General features: G+C 47.0%; 1 protein-coding gene across 3 annotated transcripts in view; it reads left to right on the plus strand.

The window, feature by feature from the left end:
• LOC144319543 (uncharacterized) overlaps nt 1-15,458 on the plus strand; it is a 51,676-nt gene that overhangs the window by 9,879 nt on the left and 26,339 nt on the right. For 2 of the 3 annotated variants that reach the window (XR_013385353.1, XM_077907791.1), the window contains exon 2: nt 14,569-14,651. Coding sequence is in view for 1 of the 3 variants with exons in the window: in XM_077907791.1 (XP_077763917.1) it covers nt 14,569-14,651 (83 nt within the window). In the remaining 2 variants the exon portion in view is untranslated. Of the gene's footprint in view, nt 1-14,242; nt 14,357-14,568; nt 14,652-15,458 lie in introns of all 3 variants that reach the window. The other variant, XR_013385354.1, reaches the window with a different exon arrangement.

Here is a 15,458-nt window from a genome sequence, read left to right on the forward strand (position 1 = left end):
ACAATTTTACCTTGAGTTGGAATTTTTTTTTTTTTTTCGGGAGGAAAGACTTAGAGAAAGACACTCTGAAGTGCTTTTACAGAAATCTATTGAGCCAGATAGACCATTCTCATGCCCTTCCTTGTTGCCGCTGTCACCACAGCAAAGCCAGAAGGAAAACTGGATTGCTGAGCAACGCCCCAATGTGAACAGCAGGGGGTGCCGAGAGGGTGGAATGTAATGGAATATTCTTTTCCATGTTAATTCTCTTTTGGAGAGAACAAAGGCCTGTCTCTGATGAACTTTTTTTGTCTGCACTTCTGCTTTATGAATCCATGTTTGTGTCCATGTGCCTGCCAGGTGCCACTTCACTGCAAGGGCCCCCTTCAACCTTGGGCCCTTGGCATTTCCAGTGAATTTGTTTCCAGAACAGCTCAGACCATCTGTAACCTTTTTTCTCTATCATTGTCCCTCCACTCTGACTCTGAATTTCCATGGATCTATGAAGGCAATAAATGAAGAGAGAATGCAACCACTTCACTAAAAGGCAAAGTATTAGCCCTGAAGATCTTGAAATTCAGCATAAAATGAAATTTTCCATTAGGCAAATGCATACAATTATAAATAATTAAGCAAAAACCTTGACTAGTAATTTACGTGTTTCTTTAAAAATGTCCCTAACATTGACATTGACCAAGAAGCAAAAGAAGGCTTAAGAATCAATGGAAACTCTGCTGAGTCCAAAAGGCAGATTTTGCCACTTAAGCCAGTTTGTAATGTCCCATTAGTATCTGATCGCTATAAAACTTTAAGCATGCGTTTGGCTATGATGTCAGGCAGTAATCTGCGCCCGGAAGTCAGAGTCACAAATTCATGGTGGAAAGAGCTTCACCATTTTTATACCCTTAAAGGATGCACTCACCAATTAAAAGCATGCATTATTGTTGCCTATGCATTATTTGTTGTTTTTAGAGATATTTAAAGTCTGCAGTTGCTATAGCCTTGGTAAAGGAACAAGCGGGCATATGATGTCAAATATTCAATGCCCCTTTTGTATTAGGGTCTGGAGAGCAAGAAACTTGAATTTCTGGTCTCCCTTACAATTAAGAATGACAAAATAGACACTGTTCTGGCAAAAGAGACAAAGTAATTTAACGAAGGTGTGCTGAGAAGATAAAAAGTAAAATAGGGTTTGGGTAATTGTTTGCTTGACCCCCTAATAACTTCCTAGAAAGCAGATGGTGATGTCCATGCAAGAAATTGCTGCCATCTCGCAAGCTCCAAGCAGCAACAAGACTGGTGTCAAAGAACTGAGATTGTTGTGTGGAAAGAGAGAGAATGGGACCTCGATGGCATGCAAGCACTGAGTTTTCTGTTCTTTGCAGCTGAAAGCATTCCTAAGTGACCTATGCTGTAATTAAAATTGGGTAAAATTTTTGGTTGTGTTGATGTCAACATATACAGAACATGATGAATCTTCAAATGAAAAATCCAAAAAGTGAGAAAGTACTTCTTGAAACTTTTAATACATTTAAATGTCTTCATTTTGGGGATAACCATATTTTGGAGATAAAATGGAAAGATCTATAGGCTGCCAAATAAGAATATGATTAATGGAGACCAGAGCGGGGAATGTTATTAAAATTGGGACTCTCGGGATCCCTGGGTGGCGCAGCGGTTTGGCGCCTGCCTTTGGCCCAGGGCGCGATCCTGGAGACCCGGGATCGAATCCCACATCGGGCTCCCGGTGCATGGAGCCTGCTTCTCCCTCTGCCTATGTCTCTGCCTCTCTCTCTTTCTCTCTCTGTGACTATCATAAAAAAAAAAAAAAAAAAAAAAAAAAAAAATTGGGACTCTCCTGGAAAATCCTAGAAAATTGTGAGTTTGCTTCCTAAAGCCACTTTTTAAAGCATTTTTATTTTACTTTAATCAGAGAACGTAATTTTACACCCACTTTCCAAGAAATACATTTCTGAATCATTTTTCAAAATTGGCAAATAAAAACCTTGTAGAGATAAGTCATCCACTTTGCTTTTGAGTCAGTCATTGTTTCCGGAAAACAACAACAATGACAATATTCCCAGAGGCCACAAAAAGGAAAGTATTCATGGATTACTATGAATGCATGCTAAAAAGATGATCCTTCTCTTGGCCTATAATTGAGCTCATAATTCCTGGAAGATTTCCTCTGTATCAGTGGCTTTCTTCAAAACATGAAAGGAGATGAGATTTTGGTACAAAGTGTCATTCAAATTTCCTTGGGTTGTAAAAACAGTTGATATTAAGCAGACAGACTATTTGGGTGTCTGCATTTCCTCCCATTCTGATTGAGCTAGCTGTTGGGTTATTGGGTAGACTTTGGAGTATAGACTCAATCTTCTTCCTTCATTAGAAATAGCAGCTGGGAAAGAGGAGCAGCATTCATGCCTTGTACTATTCCCAAGCCATTGTAAGCCTGACATTGGCTTCAGAGTAGCCCTGAGCTCCTGGGGCCTGTCCCCATTGTGATGCAGTGACTAGGGTCTCCTGCTGCCATTGGAATGGGATAGGGTATGAGGATAGTGTGCTTGCCATGGCAGGAAGGTTAGTTTCTAGTCTCAGTTGTAATGGATCCAGTCACGCCATGTCCCTGGACCTGTGTGTCCTAATCGATAGAAGTGGGAGTAGACAGTATTTCAGATGACCCTGAGAGTGGTCAGAGGCCATGCTTTCCCTAGCGGCACTTCTCCAGAGATGCAGGCTACCTGGTGGCCAGGCTCCCCGTCGGAATATACAGGAGGGAGAAACAGCTGCATAGAGCAGGCAGTCGCCCTGCTCTGCGGCTGCTGGCTAGAAGGAGGCCCCGGAGAACTTAGTAGAGGCTGGGTGAAGGTCATAGGTCCCTACTTTGAGGCTGCAGCCTGCCTACCCTGCCCCCTTCACAGTTGTCTTTGATCTCTCCAGATCATTCCATTTCACTGTCAACAGATTGCAGTTCACCCTGAGATCAGCTGGCCTGCTCTTTCACCCCCACCTCAGGATCCAAGCCTTGTAAAGTCATGTGGAATTTCCACACCCCTCATGGGTCATACAACTATGGTGCAGACGCATCTCAGGTTTTGTTGTTATTATTACTTTTTGAAGGGTAAACACTTTTTGATTTGTTATTTATTTTGCTGATCCACCCAGCAAAACGAATCACTGACTTAGCAATAGTGATGGTAGAGAAGGTGACCAGCCATAGATGGGCTAGGTGACCAGGCTGAAACTGTTGCTGGGCACCCCCTGTGATGGCTCCCAAGCCATTATTTGCAGTAAATCACTTTGGAGGAAGCGAAACAAGCTGCTGGAATTTGGGCCCATGCTCAAATCTCAGATCTCAGTTCCCTGATTCTTTCCAACTTGGTTTGGCCCACCTTTCTAGGACAGACCCTTTATCCTTCTCTGCCTTTTGAAACTGTCGCTCTTGGCGTAGTTTTGCTGCCTTTGCTGCCAGGCAACAAGCAAACCCTCCTGTGTCTTGTTTTCTGTGTCTTTGGGCAAGATACTTCACTCCACTGAGGCTTTTCCCCCCATTTGAGAAATGGGAATGAGATACTGGGAGCCATACATTGGTAGAGGTTGACATTGACATTGACAGAGGTTAATGCAGGCTCCTGAGCAGGCTGCTGAGAGCCCCTTAATTGATGTTCCTCATGTCAGACGCTACATCTCATCTGTAGGGTCTCACTCCAGCTTAGTTCACTAGTGACTGGGGCCCTGCTGGGAGCCAGATGTTTGCCTGTTAGGGTGGGTCAAGGCATGATTTACCTTGACCAGCAGCTCACCCTTGAGCTACATTGATCAGGAAGCCCGGACGGATGTGACATCATGAGTAAACACAGACAGATAAGGAAGCAGCTCTGTTTGTCTTAGAGATGAATGCCACCACCCTGTCTGGGCCTCCGTAGAGAGGGTAAAGGATACCAATCTTGTAACTGTTAACTCTGTGCAATGATGTGTCTGTGGAGGCACCGAGAAACTCAGGGCGGGAAGAAAAGTCTGCAGGGGTCAACTTGTCACTTTGCTACAGTAAAGCCTTATATTTGCAGTAAAGTATTATTTTGTTGTTGTTTTTTCAAGGTTCAGCTAGAGAGGCTCCTGATATTCTGCTTCTGTCCATACCTGTCTCAGCTAAAAGATGATGGACCCCTTGAGGGCAGACTCAGCCTGTAGGCCTGAATTTAAATCAGTCTCCTTCCTTGTCTAAATGAAGAATCGCCATTGAGACCGGAATTTGTTTTTTCCTTCAGGGTCATGTAATTCTTGGTTATGGCATGCGACTGGTCTCCAGGCCCTCACTCAGCCTGGTCATCTGGCTGGTGTGGCAGGGGCCCTTTATCCCTCTGGGGCTCTCCTGAGACCAGGCTGATGAGGTACAGGATCCATAACATGCCCTGTGAGCACTACAGAGCCTGAGACGGATAGAAATATCAGGAAAACTGATCTGTCTATATTTGAACATTTGCTGTTTTGTTCATCATGGGTCTCTTTTTGCATTCGATTTTCTAAATGTTTTTAAAAATTTATTTTAGAAAGGGAAGGGCAGAGGGATAGAACCCCAAGCAGACTTCATGCTGAGTGCAGAGCCCAACGCAGGCCTCCGTCCCATGACCCTGAGATCATGACCTGACCTCAAACCGAGAGTCAGGTGTTTAACCTACTGAGCCACCCAGGCGCCCTTGCATTTGATTTTCTGAATCATGAAGACAACTTGACTAATGACTCATTTGGCATTCCCTTAAGTGTTGTGTTGAGTCAGTTTCCTCCCTCAGTTCACCAGCTCAGTGTCGTGTCTGAAGTGTCTGAACCGCAGCCTAGCCCTGCGGTTCCTCTCTCCTCTTCAGAAAGGCCAAAAGTCCTGACTTGCTCTACAGTTTGCACAGACTTGGAGCCCCTTCAATCCTCCTGAGTGCCCCCTGTGGCCTGGGATCCAGGAGGGCCAAACCTGGGCCGGCTGCCCGACTGCCCGCCGTGCCCACTAGATGGCGCGCTGGCCGCACAGTGAGCGCTGCACATCCCTCCGCGGGTCGGCTTGCCAGTGGAGAGGGCAGGCTCTGTTATCTCCACTGCAAGCCCAGCGTGCATCGGTGAGGATACTGAGGCAGGGAGGTGAAGTGACTCACCTGCTAGCCTTTAGTCCCTAATCAATAGCAGCTGTGGGTTCTGGCTTTCTACCTGACATTCTCCCTGGATCAGTTAAGCTTGCTCTGTTTTAGAGGTGTATTTTGACAACATGGTGAAAGCCATCGTGACTCTCCTTGGAAAAGGTTTGAAATTAATGTCATAGGCTTCAAGAAGAGCTCAGAAATAGATTAAGAACCTCGTTCCTACACGTTTGCAGGATATGCGTCTGATTTGGGGTTTATAGCTAATTCCTAACTTTTGGTTCGAGATATGAATCTAACCATGTACACCATGCATTCATTCAAGAGCACCTACTAAAAAAAAAAAAAAAAAAAAGAAGCACCTACTGTGTGCCAGGCACTGTTCTAGGTGCCATTGTGGAGATTCCATTCTAGAAGGGAAAGGAATTTTGTAACCAAAATTGTAACAGCCACTGGTGCCATTCTCTTGATGGGCATTTCCTGTCCTGAGCAGTAGAATTTTACTTCCTGGCTCTCTTAGGGTTAAATGAAACCACGTGGCCAGTTCTGGCCAAATATTTGTGAGAAGTTATGTGTTGTCCTGGGCCAGAACATTTAATTGCTGGGGTGAGACCCTTCAGAGCTTTCCTTCTGCCCCCTGATACTGCAACCAGAAACATCTCACACAAAGGCTGTGGAGTCAGCCTAAATCCCCAGGACATGTAGCATGAGTGAGATGTCAACGTTTGCTTTTCCATGTCACTGAAACTTGGAGGGTGTTCGTTGCCACAGCATGACCTGGCCTATTCTGACTGATAAAACAACAACAAAAGGAAATAATAAAATTACCAGAAGGAGATGAGAACTACAGGGGAAAAGAAGAAACTGAGTAGGATAAGTGGTATTGGAAGGATGGGAGTTAGATGGAGGGGCAAACAAGGTGGGTTTCATGGAGAGAGTGGCCTTTGAAAAGGAAGCAAGCTGTGCAGGTATCTGCAGAGAAGAGTGTCCCAGGCAGGGAGAATGGCCAGGATAAAGGCTAGAGGCATGTCTGATAGCTTCAATGAACAACGACAAGTTGATAGGACTGTGATAAACTTTGGGGAGAGGTCAGAGAAGTAACAGAGTGTCATCACGTGGGACTTTGTGGCCATGTAGGGATGTTGTCATGTTCTCTGAGTGAAAGGGGAGCTATCGTGGGGGTTTGAGCTCAAACAGAATATGATGTGATTCACACTTTCAAAGGGTCAGTCCAGCCTCTAGGCTGAGACCAGACAGTGAGGGGGGCGGAGGCAGGATGAAAATGAAAGTAGGGAGGCCTGTTATAAGAGGTTACTGTGTATTGCAGGTGAGCACTATTTGTGGCTCATGTGTGGCGGTACCAGCAGAGGTGGTAAGTGGTCAGATGGTCAGATCCTGGATGTAGTTTGAAGACGGAACCATAAGATTTCCTGATAGATTGGATGAGGGATGGGAGGGGTTCAAGGCTTTGGCATCATCCAAATAGGAGGATGGAATTGCCATCAGCTAAGGGTGGGGGAGGTTGTGGATGGAGGAGGTTTTTGGGTGGAGAACAGGAGTTTGGGCCATGTTAAGTTTAAAATGTCCATTAGACCCCAAGTGAGGATGTGTGGAGGCACTAAATGTATGAGCCAGGAGCTGGGAGGATATAAATTTGGGAATAATTGATGGAAAGATGGTATCAGCAGTTTAAGGTCTTAAAACACTTTGGTTGGTTATAAAGAGAAACTTTTAAGTGCAGCATTGTATATACACAGGGCTGATTCTAGGGACTTTAGATGAGAATTATGGAAGATGATGTTAGCTTACCTTTGATGGTGTCAGAGGAGTTATGTTCTCTTTGCTTTAGGAATGTCGAGGGCATGGATCCATTACATCAGGCAGTGCTCCCTCCATCCCTTCGTCTTTTGCTGAATCCTGGGAAAAGCTCTACTTTCTCTGATGAAATGAACCTGCTTCCTCTTCCCCAAAAATGAAAATCATGAAAAGATCGTGCATCTCTTTTCTCTTTAGCTGCCAGGGAGCTCACAGAGTCAAATTAGAAACTCAACTATAATAATACATTAGCCCCTTGGGTCTGTAGGGACTGCATATTTGTGTTTTTATTTTCCCTCGCCTTGACTTCTTTTAATTCCCAGTCTTAGTTTTAAATTTTTTACTTTATCATATGTCTTCTTGCTAGAGTTGTCTCACATCTCTATGGCATGAGAAGTGTTAAAAAAAAAAAGAAATAAGCATAATTGAATAAAGTTGCTTTTTAATAACAATACGACTCATTTATAAGTAAAAAAGATATTGAGAATTTGTCTCTAAAGTAATTTTCTATATGCAGAATCGTATATTCCAGCTGACTTTCATTATAAAATTGAAAATGTGTTCCTTAAGGAAAAAGAATGCTAGTCCTGAAATGTTATAAGAATCACTTTAAAATTGCAGCAAATAGATAAATTCACGTATTTTAAAGCAAATAAGCAAGTTATTGCCAAGATCCTGAGAATAATATGCAAAGGAGGTCAAAATACAATCGCAAAAGAACTGGAGTTGTTTTTATGTTTCAGTCCAATGATTTAAAGTTTGCAGGGGAAGGATGTGGATTTTCCTAACAGGACACACTACTCTGTGACACTGCATAACCCATGTTTTCTGGAATCGGCTGAAGCAGAGATTCTCAGACTTTAGCCAGCCTCAAATACCTTCACCTACCTAGAAGCACTTGTCTTATTAGTCTGTCAGTGTTGCTTATTCAAATCAATACCTTTTCTAAACTCAAACTTATTTAAAGAGAAAACAGTTTAAATAATATACCATAGGAAGAAATCCACAGGTTTCATACTTTCTTAAGTTAGAAATTAAAGTCAATTCCTAAATATGAGAATTAAAAATTACATGGTGTGGAGCGTGTGGGTGGTGGTGCAGTTAAGCGTCTGACTCTTCATTTTGGCTCAGGTCATAATCTCAGGGTTGTGGGATTGAGACCCATGCCGGGCTCTGTGCTGAGCATGGGACCTGCTTGGGATTCTTTTTCCCTCTCCCTCTGCTTGCCACCCCATCACCCCTGCTGGTAGGTGCATGCTCTCTTTATCTTTCTAAAAAAGAAAAGGAAAGAAAAAAAGAAAAAAAGAAGTCACCCTGGACCGGTGAGATCTACCGGTGAGATCTCCAGGGATTCTGATGGATGTTGAAGTTTGAGAACCACTACTCTAGAATAGTGACCCATTTTTGTACAGTAAACAGAAGGCAATCAGCAAGGAGATCTGATTTCTAGTTTGCATCTATAGCCAATTAACTGTCACCTAATGCCAAAAAACCAAATCACTCTAAGTTTCAGTTTCCCCATTTGTAATGTGAGGAAGAGGTTCCCAGCCCTGCTGGCACAGTGGATCACCTGGGCGGCTTTTTAAATTCCAATGCTACTGTACCAAAGAGTCCATACCATGTAATCTTATTTATATTAGGTTCTAGAACAGGCAACAACTGATTTATAATGGGAGCAATCACAGCATGCCTGGGGTAGAGGGACTGGTGGGTTCACTGGGAAGAGGCAGGAGGGACCTTTCAGGGGTGATAGTACCATTCTGTCTTGATGGGAATAGGAGTTACAGAGGTGTATGCATTTATCAAAATCTATTGAATGGTAGGTACACTTGAGATTGTGCATTTTACACATATTTTGCCTCAAAGGGGAGAAAAGAGTTGTAAACAAATATTGTCTCTAAACAATATTTGTGCTGAAGTATTTATGGGTGAAATGCACTGACATTACAACTCATTTTGAAATGCATAAAAAATAAGACGGCTTGCTAGATGGATAGAGGAATGGAGGGTCAGTTGAATTCTTTGAATTTTTCATTGGGTTTGAAAATGCTTATTTATAATAAAATGTTGGAAGTTCTGATGCTGGTTCCCACACATCTATTAAGCTAGAACCTTTCCTAAATTAAAATTTCTACAATTGGGGGCACCTGGATGGCTCAGTGGTTGAGCATCTGCCTTTGGCTCAGGTCATGATTCTGGGATCCTGGAATCGAGTCCCACATTGGGCTCCCTCCAGGGAGCTTGCTTCTCCCTCTGCCTATGTCTCTGCAACTCTGTGTCTCTCATGAATAAATAGATAAATTTTTAAAAACAAACAAAAAACCTTCTGCCATTGGAGGGAGACACATTTCATTTCATTTCATTCTCAAAGGTAACAGGTTCTAAGTTATTAATGTACAGGGAGAAGAGACATGTCAGCAGATTGTTTGGTTTTATTCCTGACGATGAATTATTGGGCTGGAATATTCCCACAGGTAACAATAATGGGAAGGGAATGGGTTGTGCACCTGGGTTTCGTTGTTTGTTAGAGCTGCTCCAACCCCTCAGCTGCAAGCATTTAGCCACTGATGGCCACCTCATCGCCAGGTGCAAGTTTGGGGATGCTCTCTATAGAACTTCTTGCCTCAGCCACCAGGGGCAGCGCTCACCCCAGCTGTTGCCTGTTGCTCCCGCAATGTTCAAACCCAGGGCTTGGCATCATAATGTGTCCCTCTCGGGGTTCTAGTCCCCTGATGCTTTGCTTTTCCTGTTATTTCCTTTTCTTTATTTTTATTTTTATTTATTTATGATAGTAACACACACAGAGAGAGAGAGAGAGGCAGAGGAGACACAGGCAGAGGGAGAAGCAGGCTCCATGCAGGGAGCCCGACGTGGGATTCGATCCCGGGTCTCCAGGATCGCGCCCTGGGCCAAAGGCAGGCGCCAAACCGCTGCGCCACCCAGGGATCCCCTCTCCTGTTATTTCTATGACCCCCAAAGGACAACACACCACGGACCCTCATTCCAGACCTGTGCATTCTCTAATTGGACTCAATGTGCCCCCTCACCTCCATCCTTCTCACCTTCCCAAGCTGGGCTGATGGCACCATCTGTAACCAGCAAGCTCCTTGAGCCTCGAAGCTCAGCCTTTTCTGAGAAGGTTCTCTTGACTTTTACCTGGTTGACCGGCTCGCCTGGTGCTCTCCACAGGGGGTGGGGTGGTAGAGGGGCTTTCTTCTCTGATGCCCCACAAACCCCTGAATCTAAGGTAAGCTCAGCCTCCTCCATGCTTGCCAAGGCTGCTTCTAAAACATTTCTCTTCCCCTCTCATTCAAGACCCAGCCTTGTCACCTGCTGTCTCTCCTGGTGACGGCCATCTCTGGTCTCGTGGTCACCAAAGACCTCTGCTCCTACTGTTTCCTCCACGCTCCACGTGTCCTCTTCTCCATGACCCTACAGATGGCCATACTCCTCCCTGGCCGCCTGCTACCTTGTCTTGCTCATCTCCAGCAATCTCCACCAATGCTCTGACCCTGCTGCCTCTTCCTGCGGCCAGGGACCCTACCCGTGTGTGGGGGGGTGGATATTCAAGCACCCGCACCCCCACCTGCCCTACCCCTGCACTCCGCTGGCCCATCCACAGCTCCTCTCATGGCCTCACTGTGGCCCCAGGTGATCACCTCCCTCCTCTCCCGCCCTGCCCCACATACCCTGGCCGGCTCTCCTGCTCCTGCACCTGAACCCTGGCAGCCCGGCAGCCCCGGGAGAAAGCACCTGATCAGTGGGACTCCTCCCACTTTAAATTCATGCTCACAGACCTAGGGGTGCTGCTGGCAGCCCCACTGCTGGCTCCCACTCTCCACACGGACGACTTCGTACCTCCTCTCCTCTTCTCCCTGAGCCGCCTTCGCTCCCGCCCTCCCTCCCTTCTGCTCCGAGGAGTCACATCTGACTTCATGGAGGAATTCGAAGCCAGCAGAGTGAGCTCTGTGTCTTGCTACCCCCGCCTGCACCTTTCTGCATTTCTGCTGTCAGGGCGGAAGAACCGTGGAAAGAATCGTGCCTTCTCTGCTAGGAAGGCAGCTGCCCTCCCCCTGCACCTGGCCCCCCCGCCCCCAGCTTGGTTCCCATCCCTTCTTGCTTGGGGCTTGTTCTCATTTTCTCACCAACAGGAGACTTTCATGGAAGGGTGAAGAACTGGCTCTGTAGTTGGGGACCCGATGTCATTCTGCTTTCCATAAAGAGGAGGTTTTCTCGTCACCTGGCTAGGGATGGAGCAAGCTTGGTGCGGGAGGGGGGAGTCTATTCTTGGTACACAGGCTCTCAGGTGACCCCTGGTCTACAGTCCATGCATGGATGGCTTCAGAGTGGCTTCCTGGAAGTAATGAGTTCTGACACAGAACAGCATCTCGAAACTCTCCCATCCAACACTCAGCCTGGTTCAATCATTCCCACCACTGGCAGGTGAAAAAGGGACAGCTCTGTGTCCATGCAGGACATACCCGAGGTGGCACACCCAGAGGACAGTCCCACGCAGGTCCCAAGAGGGCACATCTGAGGATGCTCGGGATCGGGGGGTGCCCTGGAGGTCCCTCACTAGCGGAGAGGGTGGGCAAGGTGGTCAGAAACACACAGCAGAATATCGTGCAGACAGAGCCAGGGCCAACAGGTTAGATGTGCGCACAGCAGCATCTCCAAGCCTAGCTGCCTGAACACAGGAAGGCCCATCACATTTGTGTACATTAAAGCACCTGCACGCAACACAACACAGGTGTTTCAGAGCCCCCGTGACTAAAAGTGTACGCGTGGGGGACTCCTGGGTGGCTCAGCGGTTGAGCATTTGCCTTGGGCTCAGGGCGTGATGCTGGGATCCAGGATTGAGTCCCGGGATCAAGTGCCACGTTGGGCTCCCTGCATGGAGCCTGCTTCTCCCTCTGCCTATGTCTCTGCCTCTCTCTCTGTGTGTCTCTCATGAATAAATAAATAAAATCTTTTTTAAAAAGTGTACACGTGGAACCCATCAGAAGGCTCATCTGTGGAAGGGGGTAGGAGGGGCTCATGGACAGACAGATGGGACTGGGGTCTTGTGTGGGGCTGTGCTGATGTGGGTCACGGCCCTGGACTGAAGCATGTGATGCCCTCGGTCCTCAGCTGGCTCACCTGCCCTCCCTGTCTGATTCCTGCACCTTCTGCTCCTGTGCTCCCTTGCAAAGACCCATTGTGGGTGCAGCTTCCAGGCCCGGGCTTTCCTGGGTCTCGTGACCCCTCGAAACAAAGTTCTGTTGGTAGAAGCAGAGAGGCCACTCCTTACCGAGACCGTACCCGAGGTCCCAACCAGTGAGAAAAAAAAAAAAGCCTCCAGCACGCTGGGGACCACACTCCCACAGAGCCCCAGGCCCGGCCCTCGCGTCCCTGGGGTCCAGCTGGGCCATGTCTTGGGGAGCCATGCTTGTGGCACAGTGGGGGCAGAGACACTTCAAGCAGAAGGGTATTATTGGCCTCTCTGCCTATGACATGGGCCACGAAGGTTGGTTTCCTGGAGTCCCAGAGACAGTGAGTTGGAACTGTCAGGGTCTGGGGATGCCCTGATTCCTCTTGTCTGCAGTCCATTGGCCTTACACCAGTGGGATTTCTGGGTACAGTGTGTCTGATTCCAAGCCACCAGCGTGGTTAGGAGCTGGGAAGAAATGTACAGAGTCAGGTGGGTCCGTCTTCCACTGCCCGTGACCTGCCGGAGGTGGCAGGAGGGTGAGGAGCCCCAAGGTGTGGAGGATCGAGGGGAAGGCTCCACCTGACGGAAGCTGGGGACCTCTCTGGTTCGGGGCACAGTCACTCTCATTTAAGCCAGACCTGAGGAAAATGCTTAACAAGAAAACTGTCCTCCGTGGGCCTGCGAGGGAAGTTGAGGTTTTGTCTACTTTTATGTAGCAATCCACCAGGACTGGACATTCTCATTAGAATGCAGGTAAAACAGGACAGATTTGGGTTTGTTGGTGAGAGAACTTTCATTTCCAGAGCTGTGGGACATGTGTCAGACCTTTCCACGGAGTGAATCAGAAACCAGGGAAATTACTGTCATTTTTATACAAACAAAGCGCAAGTGATAAAGCGCAAGTGATTTCCCTCCGTAGAAACTTCCAGTTAAAAAGAGGGCAAAAAGTCTGATTTCCAAGTACAAATTCCTCGTTTCTTGCCAGTGAATTAATTGCTTCCCACCTTGTAATATTTACAGAATACTGATGGCATGTTGACGGGGGGAAGAAGAAAAAAGATCTCTTGTACGGGAGGAATTTTTTAGGCACAAAAAGGAGTCTCTAATATTAGGTTCTCCAGAGAAACAGACCCAATAGCCTATTCGTGTATATATATATTTTAATCTCATATATATAATCTCACCTGTGATCCAGTCAGGTTGACAGATAAAGTGAGCCATCGTGAAACTGTGTCTGCTAAGTGAGCCAAGATGTGACTGAGGCTTTAAAAAGGAGCAGACATAGATGGTAGGTGACTTCCATGTGCAGAGGCTGGATAAAAAGCCCTCAATGGCTGCAGAGGAGGTCTCCTGGATGTGCATTTAGTGGGTCTTTTTAGAACCTTCTAGAAGTTCCTTCTAGGAACTGTTCCCCTCAACTTATGGTCTAGCACATCTTTGCACTAAAAAGCACACCTCAAGCTTTGCCAGGATTCCATGGGATCCCAATAGAATTGGAAAGCAGAATGGCTGGTTTTCTTTAAACTGAAATCTTAACATGTTCCCATGATTCATTTACAAAGCGGTTCGTTTAATAATAACTTCAAGCCACCAACAGTTTCATTGTTTTTCAAAAAAAAAAAAAAATCTTTCTCACGGGCTAACTGTGAACTGCTAGCCTTGTGTTGCCTGATGGAGAATACTCAGCCTAGGCCAAGCTGTCACCCACATTTTTTGGGTTCTTTATCCTGTAGGAGGCCAGGCGCTTGCCTCGTCTGGCCCCCATGGAAGGATGTGCTTCTGAGGCTGGAGGTGAGCTCCCCCAGCCCCACTCCTTCCCACCTGTGAGGCCCACTTTCACAGGTATCATGGCAGGACCTGGTCATCCTCTCTGGGCTGCCTTGGGAAAGATGGCCAAGCATGTGATGCAATCCTGCTCCCTTCTAGACTTCAGAGTAGGACTGGTGCTGCACACAGAATGTCTGTGTCCCTACTCCCCCACCCAAACCCATATGTTGAATCCTAACCCCTGAGACAATGGTATGAGGAGGTAAGGCCTTTGGGAGGTGATTAAGTCATGGGGGTGGAGTCCCCAAGAACAGGATTAGTGCCCTTAGAGAAAAGACCCCAAAGAGCTCCCTCACTCCTCCAGCGACCTGAGGACACAGCAAGAAGGCACAGTGGCGTCTGTGAACCAGAAAGCAGGCCCTCAGCACGTGCTGAATCTGCTGGCACCTTGATCTTGGACTGCCCAGCCTCCAGAACTGTGAGAAATGTTTCTATTGTTTATAAGCCACCCGGTGCTATTTCTGTTATAGTGGCTCGAACAGACTGAGACAGGTGGGTAGGGGCTGCCCAGCCGGTCTCCATTTCCCAGAAGCACCCCACTTCTTATATTTTGGGGGGGCCCAGGAGTGGCAGGTTGTTTTTCCCCCCAAATAATGTCAACACTATTTATGGGTTCCTCTGTTCTTGCAGCTCTTCTATCAAGAAGTGGAATAATCTATGTCCTTCTCCTGGAGCTAGGAGAATGTCTTTGTGACACAGCCTCATCCCTCAGGGTAAGTAGATGTAATGCTCTGCAACTTACAAGGCTGGGACATGGAAGGTGACATGGCTCCTGCCCGGTGCTCTCTCGTGACATGTGTTTTTGGGAGCCCCAAGCTGCCTTGCATGAGTGGGCTGTCCGGCAGCTGTCATGCTGGAGAGACCACTTGGAGATAAAGGCGCACGAGGCCCTTTTGACTTTTCCCAGCCCTGCATCAGACATGTGTGAGGAAACCATCTCCACGACAAAGTCCCCTACTCTGCCTGCCACTGTACCCTACCTGCCACTGCACCCCGCCACTGCACCAGCTTAGCAGAACCATCTCGTTGATCCCAGATTACCCTGCATTTTCATGCAAAAAGAGATCTGTTATCTTGAGCCACTGTTTTGGTGTGGCTTATCACACAAAAATAGATAACCATAATACCATGCCAAGGGGAGTGAGATGGGTCATTTCCTGATCAAGGTGATTAAGAAGTAGGGAGACCATCTGGCCCAGTTTGCACAGACTCAGTGACACCTATTGTCTTGGCCTAATTAATTTTTTAAAAGATTTAATTTAGGGCAGCCCCAGTGGCTCAGTGGTTTAGCGCCGCCTTCAGCCCAGGGCATGATCCTGGAGACCCGGGATCGAGTCCCACATCGGGCTCCCTGCATGGAGCCTGCTTCTCCCTCTTGTGTCTCTGCCTCTCTCTCTCTCTGTGTCTCTCATGAATAAATAAATAAAATCTTAAAAAAAAAGATTTAATTTATTTTGAGAGAGAGAGACAGAGAATGAGAGCAGGGGGAGGGGCCAGAGAGAGAGAATCTGAAGCAGACT

Source organism: Canis aureus, chromosome 8 (assembly GCF_053574225.1).
Source record: "Canis aureus isolate CA01 chromosome 8, VMU_Caureus_v.1.0, whole genome shotgun sequence".
Lineage (NCBI taxonomy): Eukaryota > Metazoa > Chordata > Mammalia > Carnivora > Canidae > Canis > Canis aureus.